This window comes from Galeopterus variegatus, unplaced genomic scaffold (genome assembly GCF_000696425.1).
Source record: "Galeopterus variegatus unplaced genomic scaffold, G_variegatus-3.0.2 Scaffold764, whole genome shotgun sequence".
In the NCBI taxonomy this organism is placed as follows: Eukaryota; Metazoa; Chordata; class Mammalia; order Dermoptera; family Cynocephalidae; genus Galeopterus; species Galeopterus variegatus.
In genome coordinates, this window is record NW_007726875.1 from 251720 (window position 1) to 262115 (window position 10396).

The window sequence follows — 10396 nt, forward strand, 5'->3', positions numbered from 1 at the left end:
TGGTCCCCTCTTACTCATACTTCATTAACAGAACTAGTCAAGACATGGGACAGCTCAAAAATTTGAATTGAAGTGAAAGCTATTAGAATTCTTTTTACTGTAAGCATAAGTTTCTGTTTAAAATTTTTTCACCATAAAAAGTAGAGGGAAAAAAACCTTGTATTCCTGATTCTCAAAAAAGTCTGTGCCTTTATCAGACTTCTCCATGTCATTAGCTAATGCCAAAAGTTCAGGAGTACTATTTCTCCTTTATTGTATTTTTTGGCAGCTGGTGGGTACAGAGATCAAACCCTGGATCTTCGTGTTATCAACATCCCACTCTAACCAACTGAGCTAACCTGTCAGTCCCTTTAAAATTAAAACAAGACATTGATACATACAAAAAGAATGTACAGTTGGCCCTCTGTATCCATGGGTTCTGCATTCATGGATTCAAGCAACTGTGGGTCAAAAATACTTGGGAAATAGCTAGCTGGTTAGCTCAGTTGGTTAGAGTGTGGTGTTGATGACACCAAGGCTCAAGGTTCAATCCCTGTGCCAGCCAGCTGCCAAAATACCAGAAAATTTATGGGAAAGAAAAAAAGGATGGTTGTGTCTGTGCTAAAGAAGCACAGAGTTTATTTTCCTGTCATTACTTCCTAAACAATAGAGTATAACAACTATTTACATAGCATTTACACTGTATTAGGTACTATAAGTACTCAAGAAGTGACTTAAAGTATATGAGAGGATGTGTATAGGTTATGTACAAATACTGCAGCATTTTATATAAAGGAGTTCAGCATCCACGTATTTTGGTTCCCATGGTGGGGAGGGGGGGGGGTCCTAGAACCATCCCTCCACAGATACCAAGGGCCACCTGTGAAGAGTCATGTGTTGCTTAACAACAGGGATACATCCTGAGAAATGTGTGGTTAGGTGATACCATGGTTGTGCAAACATCATAGAGTGTACTTACACAAACCTAGATGGCATTTCCTACTATACACCTAGACTATGGAATAAAAACCATTGTATATGTGGTCTGTCATTGACAGAAATGTTATGTGGTACATGACTGTATACACAAAGAATAGTTACAGGAGATCACTTAAGTCTTCCCTTCACCTACAAGTAATTCGGTGAAGCTTCCTTTCTTTTGTCCCTTTCAGCCAATTACTTACCTAGGCCCAATGAATATTCCTAATCACTCACACCTGCTTCTCCCCAACCCTGCAGCTCCTTTCTCAGGTTAGGTATTAATGCCTCTTCCTTGGATGCTTCAGCCCCGATTGCCTCCATCTGTGCCCTACAACAGTTCCTTCTTCACAATCTACCCAAAGTGAGCTGTGAAAAGCCATGTCACTCTCCTGCTCAAGAATGAAAATCAAATTCCCCTCACAGCTTAATGAACTTGGATGCTTCAGCCCCGATTGCCTCCATCTGTGCCCTACAACAGTTCCTTCTTCACAATCCACCCAAAGTGAGCTGTGAAAAGCCATGTCACTCTCCTGCTCAAGAATGAAAATCAAATTCCCCTCACAGCTTAATGAAGTCCTATGTGCTCTGCCAAACTTAACTTGCATGTCTTTACACCTATTATCTACTCCTAGCCCACTGGGCAACTTTCTGTTCTTTGAATGTGCCAAGCAGTTTCCAATCTCATGGTCACCCCAAATGGTGTTTCCGAGCCTGAAAGTTCTCTTCACCACCACTTACAGGTCTGCAGACTTTTTTTCCTTCAGAAGTTAGCTTAAATCTCATGCCAGCAGTGTCCCGCAACTACCTTCTCTAGAGGAATTCCCCATCACTCCCCTCTTTACACCATGTTCTTTTCCTTCTCAGTACTTACCACAATTTATCGTTATATCTATATAACCTGTTTGTAAAAAGCCTTCATCTATTATACTATGAAGTCTGTGATGGCAGGGATTATCACCCAAGTATTTAATATACCGCATGGGACAGAAGAGGTCCTCTGTAAATACTCGTGAGGTCAGAGAAGGAGAGGGAGGGGAAGAAATCTCAAAAAAGGGACTCTTTGTGACAGCAGAGATGAGTTGGGCACCCATCACTGCAGGCCTAGTCTACAAGACAGCTTCCTGATGAGCCTCCCTCACATAGCCTCTTGGACTGGGACACCACCCCTGAATCTCCTGTCACCTGTGGAGCCAGCTCTCCCCAGATGTGCAGAACCACAGGCACCCACAGTGCCCCCCACAGCAACTGGATTTGTGGAACTACTAGATCATCCAGAAGTGCATGGCTGGGAGGCTTGCCCATGCAGGGCAATGGACTTGAGGGAGGATGAGACACAAACCTGTCATAGCCAGAGTACATCCAGAGCCACAATGACCAGAAGGGACATTAGGAAGCTGAATGGAGGAGAGCAACCAGGAAGCAGAGAAACCACCATAGGCAGAGACAAAAGCATTTGCATTGCTAAAGACCTCTCAGGTGAGGTACGGTTTAGTGACCTGTGCAACTATCAGAAAGGAGATTTTCAATAAAGGGAATGGAAGGAAGAACTTTGAATGTGGAAAAGAAAAACACAAAACATTAATTCCGAGCCATCAAGCTGAAATATGGAGAGACCAGAAACAAGGTCCAGAAAAAGGAAGCAAGGAGTTATGGAGACTCCAGTCCCTCCATCCTGTGATGAACAGGTAATCACCAAATCACAGGTGATTTCACACCTTGATACTGCCAGAAACAGGTAGTTCCAATGCCACTTCCATTAGAGCACAGAGACCAGTGAGGAGGGTAGGCATCCAGTGTGCTTTGTAGCCAGCACATTCCAACAGAAAAGCTGAGAGATAGCAAACACATGAAGAAAAAAGTCACCTCCCCACAACAGTGAAAATAGACATAAAAATCCTAAAAAAAACCCAACAGACTTCAGCTGCACATTACAAAAAGGGCACTTCTATGTCTTTTATGTCACCAAGTTAACTGTTCAAACAGAAAATCTCTGTGATGATCTTGGTAGGTGCTGGAAGGGAAATTGGGGATGTTACTGGTTTTCATTCATTAGAAAAGGCTAGATGACTAATTTTTATCCAGATAAAAGTTGACTTGAATCAAAGCAGAATCCAGCATCGTGTTTATCAAAACCTAAAAACTTTCCCATTTAAATCAGAGACTAGGCTCTCATTCTTTATGCTCTCAGCTTCACAAGGTTTTGGAAGTACTACCTATGATGAATGTAATTACATTATTGCCCAAAAAAAGTAAAAAAGAAAAAAATTAATACAACTGCTTCCTCCTTTATACTGGCTGGTAAAATGACTTTTTACTGGGAAAATTAGTGAGAATCTACCACAACTATTACAAATGATAAGAGGATTTAGCAGCATGACAAGTTCATGTAGAACAACTACTGAAGACTATGAAGGAGGATTAACTCATGCAGACACAGCAACAATGAAAGCCTAATCAAATGTAATACACATCCTGACAGGATTTTCTTAATGAACACTGACAAGCTAATGATAAGGTTCATCTGGAGAACTAAATAGCTGAGGACAGCTGAAAATTATTTTTTAATTAGAGAAACTACCATTTATCCAACTTTGTTATAAACATGTTACAAACACAGAAACATGGTGTTTACTCAGAGACAGAAAAGATCAAGGGACCACAAGGGAGAGCGCAGAAAGATGCCAGCACTAAAAAAGGGGAATTTTAGTCCATGAGAAAGATGGTGTTTCCAATAAACAGAGGCAGAACCTAGTCAGAAAATGGTGTTGAAAGAGCTTGTGTCCTATGCCACATACAAGAGAAAATTCCAGATAAACTAAACAAAAAACAAAATACTAGAATACACAAAAGTATATGGACAATCTGCCTCCATATGATACAAAAATCCATTGATGGACTAATGGGCTATTACAGAAATGGCTTTATAAGGAGAAGACAGCTCATGAATACACTTGCGTTCTAGCCATGTGATGCCCTGAGCTGCTTCAGGACTCTGCCGAGTCCCCACCAGTAAAAAGACCTTCACCAGATGCACCCCCTTGACCTGGGACTTCCCAGCTTCCAAAACTGTAAGAAATTTCATTTCTTTATAAATTACCCAGTTTCAGGTATTCTGTTATAAGCAACAGAAAACAGACTAAGCAACACAAATAAACCCATATAAAAAAATTCTGGCTGAAGGGCCAGCCCGTGGCTCACTCGGGAGAGTGATGTGCTGATAACACCAAGACCACGGGTTCGGATCCTATATAGGGATGGCCAGTTAGCTCACTTGCTGAGCATGGTGCTGACAACACCAAGTCAAGGTTTAAGATCCCCTTACAGGTCATCTTTAAAAAAAAAAATAAAAAAATTCTGGCTGAAGACATACAGAGTTACCAATGAATTCATGAGGGGATGGCAGTAGACAATGAGTGGAATGGGGTGAGGGAGCCCCTGCCGTCAAAACACAGGACTATAGGGCCGGCCCGGTGGCGCACTGGAGAGTGTGCCGCTTGAGAGTGCAGCGGCGCTCCCGCCGAGGGTTCGGATCACATGTGGAGACCGGTTCCCGCTCACTGGCTGAGCATGGAGCGGGTGCAACACCGAGGGTTGCGATCCCGCTGCCTGCTCCCGGTACGGGCACGACACTGAGGGTTGCGATCCCGTTACCGGTCAGTGAAAAAGACAAAATGGGTTCGGATTCTATATAGGGATGGCCAGTTAGCTCACTTGCTGAGCGTGGTGCTGACAACACCAAGTCAAGGTTTAAGATCCCCTTACAGGTCATCTTTAAAAAATAAAAATAAAAAAATTCTGGCTGAAGACATACACAGAGTTACCAATGAATTCATGAGGGGATGGCAGTAGACAATGAGTGGAATGGGGTGAGGGAGCCCCTGCCGTCAAAACACAGGACTATAGGGCCGGCCCGGTGGCGCACTGGAGAGTGTGCCGCTTGAGAGTGCAGCGGCGCTCCCGCTGAGGGTTCGGATCACATGTGGAGAGCGATTCCCGCTCACTGGCTGAGCACGGAGCAGGTGCAACACTGAGGGTTGCGATCCCGCTGCCTGTTCCCGGTACGGGCACGACACTGAGGGTTGCGATCCCGTTACCGGTCAGTGAAAAAGACAAAAAGGAAAAAAAAAACAACAAACAAACAAACAAAAAAACACAGGACTATACCACATGACACCAGCAACAGGTTCACTTTCAACCAAGCAACTGGAAATATGGAGCCTGGTTCTGCATGTCTGCAGTTTGCTTATGACAGTACCCTCCTGGGGTCTCCCATTCTCCATCTATTTTCCAAAGACACTAGTCCCTGACTAACCAGTTGGCCCATTCCCTTGGGGGACTCCCATGTGCCTAGTTCTCACCTGGAAAAGTGTCTTGAAGAATTCCTCTCTCCGTCAGCCAGAACTCTTCCGTCTCCTCTAACTGAGATACCACATCTGGCTTGGAAAGCTGATGTTCTGCTCAAAGGAAAAGAGATAAAGCTTGGAGGTCTGCATTTGAGAGAAAATGCTGTCCTGTTGCAGCACAAGCTGTCCCTGCCTTCTCCCCTGCTAGGGCATAATATGACTTCTGGCCTAGGGCAGTGACAGTAACCCCATCCATCCCATTTGTTGGCTTTTCTGGACTCCCTTGCCAGTAGTGGTGTGGGGCCCAGCTCTGGCCAGTGAGACACAAAGAAAGATTAGTCAGCTGGGGGGCCTTCATGGAAAACTTTTGCTCTCTTGCTAAAAATAACAGCTGTGAAATAGAGCTGGCCAGGGCTGCCCCCTCCTCGTTTTTGCCATGAATAGAGACACAATGCTTAGAGCCAAAGCCACACTAGAGGTTCACGATAACCAGAAAGATAGATCAGGGCCTCTGATGATACTCCTGAGTTGATGGACACCGACACCAACCACATCCCCTTGAATTCTTGTTACAAAAACAATAAGCACCCATCACCGCAGCTGAAAACATTCTTTCTTTCTTTTTTTCCCTTTTTTGTCTTTTTTCGTGACCGGTAACGGGATCGCAACCCTCGGTGTCACGCCCGTACCACGACCGGCAACGGGATCACAACCCTCGTTGTCGCGCCGCACCGCGCTCAACCAGTGAGCGGACCGGTCTCTATATGGGATCCGAACCCTCGGTGGGAGCACCGCCACGCTCCCAAGCGCCGCACTCTACCAAGTGCGCCACAGGGTGGGCCCTGAAAACATTCTTGACAGACCCACCTCCCTAGACTCTGAGGAACGGATTAGATGAAGCTTCAAAAGTTGTGCTAAGAAGTTGACCTTTTCCTATGGGTGCAAAGTAAAGCCCTGCCCTTGGGCTCCAGAACTTTATCACTTCCACTCTGATCCCTGCAGCCTGGGCCCAAGGAGACACACACTTCAGAGGTATCATTTGTGCTGCAAAGTGCAAATCTTTACTGACATGGAGGCCAGCCTTACCCACTGAGACCAGGTTCCTGTAGTTCTCCAAAATCACTTCCCTGTACAGGGTCTTCTGTTTGAGGTCCAGCAGTCCCCACTCCTCTGGGGCAAAACCGAGTGTTACATCTTCGAAGGTCACTGGTTCCTAAAATCCACAGGTTCTTGTTCAGCCAGGGCCCATCCTCATCCATGATGACAGAAAGAGATGGGAGGCTGACAGAGCCCATGAAGGCACAGGATAGTCTACAAGATGACCCTAGAACATTCTGGGCGCCTCATCTTGAGTTCCTACCTTTGTCTGAAACTCTGGGCAAGCCCAAGCTTGACCCTGTTCAGGTTACAGTAAGAAGTACAACACCTGAGACCTCTCAGACTATGAAAGCTTGCCCATTTCTTATTAATTTGAGGATTCTGACTCTGGGATTGGTGTATATGCCTCCTAGGAAATTTCCCTGAACTGAATCATCACATGGAAGCCTTCAGCACCCACCATGGCCCCTGCTACTTCTACCTGCTTCACCTGTCAGGGATCCACCCCTATCTCTCTTATTTCCTTGTTACTGAATTCAGCTGATTTCATCTCTTGCTTTATGCCAAAGCACCTGTTGAAATTTAAGCATAAGCCTAATCCCGGTTTAGACCTGTCATTTTCTCCTCCCACTACAAGGATACACTCAAGGGCCTTATCCTGGCCCTCAGAATCCTCCATGATCTGGCCTCTGTTCTCACCATCTCCTTGGAAAGCGAAGTAACCTGCTGTTCTTCCATCACGTAGGGTCTCTCATGCCCAGTCAATCCCTGCCCCCTCTGCGAGGTGCCTGGGGCGGCGGGGTGTGGAGGAGGGGCGCTCTGAGGCACCCCCTTCAGATGTAGAACTAGACTCAAAAGCTGAATGAAGCCTCTACTCACACAGGACCAGGCCGTCGGAAGCCTGGAAACCATAATTTCCTCCTCCTCAGTCTGTCACTTGGTGGGATTGGGCAGAGTCCTGAGAAGACCGAAGGTGGGGGGCAAGGAGTTGTAAGGACTATACCAAGGTGCTTCCCCAGCCTCTGCCCGAAAACTGCTCCATCAGCGGGAAATGACAAGTCCACCTCGACATCGCAAGTCCAAGTCACTCCCCCCCCGCAACACGACTGGAGAAGACCGGTTTCCTCTAATCGAGAGGAAACCCTTTCTTCCTCCTCCCACACGCCCAAAGGGTCGTCTGCCTTTCCCAAACCCTACATGCCCGGGGGGCTTGTCTGTCAATCATCAGCTTCCCGGGTCCCCGACTACACCGCCCCTTCCGGCCGTGCGGCAGAGAACGGCAGGCAAGGCTGGCTTCTCGCTCCCGAGACTGGCGGGGAAGGGACCGAGGCTGCACTCGACCCAAGCAGTGGCTCAGCACCGACCCCGAGCAGCCCCCGACGGGCGCGGCTTTCGCGCCGAACTCACCCGGCGCGCGCCGCACAATGGCGCCCGTCGACCGGCGGCGAAGTGCGTCAGTGCGTCGGCTGGACTACAACTCCCAGAGGCCCCGCGGCGCGCGCCACTCGGCCTCACCCGTGCGGCGGCCATCTTGTCCAGCCCGTTTGGGGCTGCAGGCGAAGCCGGGGTTAGCCAGAAAAGGGCCCTCGCGGGGTCCCTTGGAGGCCCTCCTGGGCAGGGGGAGGTTTCTGGTGGGGGACGCTAAGCCGCGGGGCCCCAACACTTCGTTGGGCGGCAACCCAGGCCTGGAGAGAGTTGTGACCCGCCACGTGGGTGGCCACGCGTGGGACGGACCGGAAGCTGGAGCAAGGAAAGGCGCGTGGGGGAGGGCTTGGGCCGGAAGTGCTGAGTGAGTTAGGCTTGGTGGGGGGCGGGGCTAATTATTACATCTTTTGGGGGAGGAGGAAGGGCGGGAAGGAACGGAAGTATGGGGGCGGGCCTAGAAATGGGAGGGGAGGAGACAGGGAGGGCGGAGAGTAAGGGGCGGAGCTAAAGTCCACCGAAGTTCAGGAGAGAGGGAGGGATCACAAGGTGAGTGGAAGTATGGGGGGATGGTGGTGGGGGTGCTAAAGATGCACCCATATCAAAGCAGAGGAAGAAAGGGCAAGGCTGGGAGGATAGAAAGTGTGCAGGGGTTGAGGCTAAAATTCCCAAGTTTCTGATAGAAAATGGGCGGGCCTTCCTGGAAATGTGGAGTGGGCGCGGCTAAGTATCCATTCAATGTCTGGGGAGGAGCGGAGAGTTTTGGCAGACCGGAAGTGTGCAGAAGGTTAGGCTAAATGTCCACCCTATTTCTGGAGAGCATAGGAAGGGTCAAGGAGGGCCAGAGATGTTCAAGGGGACGGGATAAATGCTTCCCCCCGCATCCCAGGGAGGTTGGTCCTAAAGGTTCACTCAAGTTCTGGGGAGAAAAGCAGGTTTAATTGTACTTCAGACGTGGGGGGAGGAGTGGGCAGGGCAGGATCCTCTGCCCAGTGTGCTCCTGTGATCGAGTTTTGGGAACCGAGGTACCCGTGTGTAGGAACAGGAAACCGAGGTCTGTCGCAGCCCATGACATGGTGTGTACTCTTCCTCCTTGGGCGCCTAGGACAACGAAGTGATCTCTTGTTTTCCTCAGGGACGAGTTTCTGGTGTGCTCTCATCTTTTTTGGGTCCCAGGGCCTGGTCTAGTCTTGTCTTCTTTGGGACCCAGGGGATCTGATGTTCTCTCCTCCTTGGGGCTCAGGGCCCACTGATCTCCCATCCTCCTCGGGCCCAGGGCCCGGTGTACTCTCCTCTTTCTTGGGGTTTCTTGGAAGATCTCAGCAGCCCCATGCTGCCTCCTGGTTGTCCTGTCCACTGACTGCTAAACTTGTGCCAGAGGCTGTTAATTTTTATGGCTACTGTGGAGAAGATCACCCTCACTCTATGCATTGTTCATCTTAATTGTTGCAGTGAGTAAGTCTGTTGGGTTTTGCATATTAGTATTTACTCAGAGACCATGCAGATGTCTTTTATTCTTTTTTTTTTTTTTCCTTTTTGTCTTTTTTTCGTGACCGGCAACGGATCGCAACCCTCAGTGTCGCCCATACCGGACCAGGACCGGCCACGGGATCGTAACCCTCGGTGTTGCTCCTGCCCCTCGCTCAGCCAGTGAGCGGCCGGTCTGTATGTGGGATCCGAACCCTCGGCGGGAGCGCCACCACGCTTCCCAAGTGGCGCACTATAGCAGTGCGCCACCGGGCCAGCCCAGATGTCTTTTATTCTAATAGTATTTCCTTGGATTCTTGGCTATTGTAGACAGAACAACACCTCCACTGAATAAGTAATTTGGTCTCTCCCTTTTCTGTATTTCAACTTTAGAAAAAATAGATGTTGTATAGTTCTGGCTAGTGTGACAGCACCACGTTAAATAGTCATGTTAGGGCCAGCCTGGTGGCGCACTCGGTAGAGTGTGGCGCTTGGGAGTGCTGCGGTGCTCCCGCCGAGGGTTCGGATCCCATATAGAGACTGGTCCGCTCACTGGTTGACCGCGGTGCGGGCACAACACTGAGGGTTGTGATCCCGTTGCCGGTCGTGGTACGGGCGCAACACCGAGGGTTGTGATCCTGTTACCGGTCACGAAAAAAGACAAAAAGGAAAAAAAAATAGTCATGTTAACAGTCATACTTGTTTTGTTTTGGATGTGACTGGGGATGATTCATCTTCAATTTTGATGGTGGCCTTTAACATCTCAAGGAAGTCAGCCCCCTTGGAATGTCTTTTAATTGTTTCTTTCTGTTTATATAGTATAGGCTAAAAACATGATTTTCAGTTAAAAAATTGTTTTATTTATTTTTTCTTTTATTGTTGCAGAGATTCCGAATAAAAGGTGGTTTTAAATAAGTATACTATTGAAGATTGATTTATGAAAGCCATTTTAGTGCAACTTTTCATAATTGCATTAAATGTTATAATTGCATACTTTTTCCCACTTAGCAAGTTAAGCATTTTATTTAATTTATTGTAATTTACTTCATTTAAAAAGATTATTTCTTTTTTTTTGTCTTTTTTTTTTTTTTTTTCGTGTCCGGCAA

General features: G+C 47.8%; 1 protein-coding gene across 2 annotated transcripts in view; it reads right to left on the reverse strand.

Annotated features, from left to right (window-relative positions):
• Positions 1 to 7313, reverse strand: part of ZNF274 (zinc finger protein 274) — a 24220-nt gene extending 16907 nt beyond the window's left edge. The window contains exons 1-3 of one of the 2 annotated variants that reach the window (XM_008572206.1): positions 7281 to 7313; positions 6390 to 6516; positions 5319 to 5414 (exon numbers count right to left, since the gene is read on the reverse strand). In XM_008572206.1, the coding sequence (XP_008570428.1) occupies positions 5319 to 5414; positions 6390 to 6516; positions 7281 to 7313 (256 nt within the window). The remainder of the gene's footprint in view (positions 1 to 5318; positions 5415 to 6389; positions 6517 to 7280) is intronic. The other variant, XM_008572207.1, reaches the window with a different exon arrangement.
• Between the last annotated feature and the right edge of the window lie 3083 nt (positions 7314 to 10396).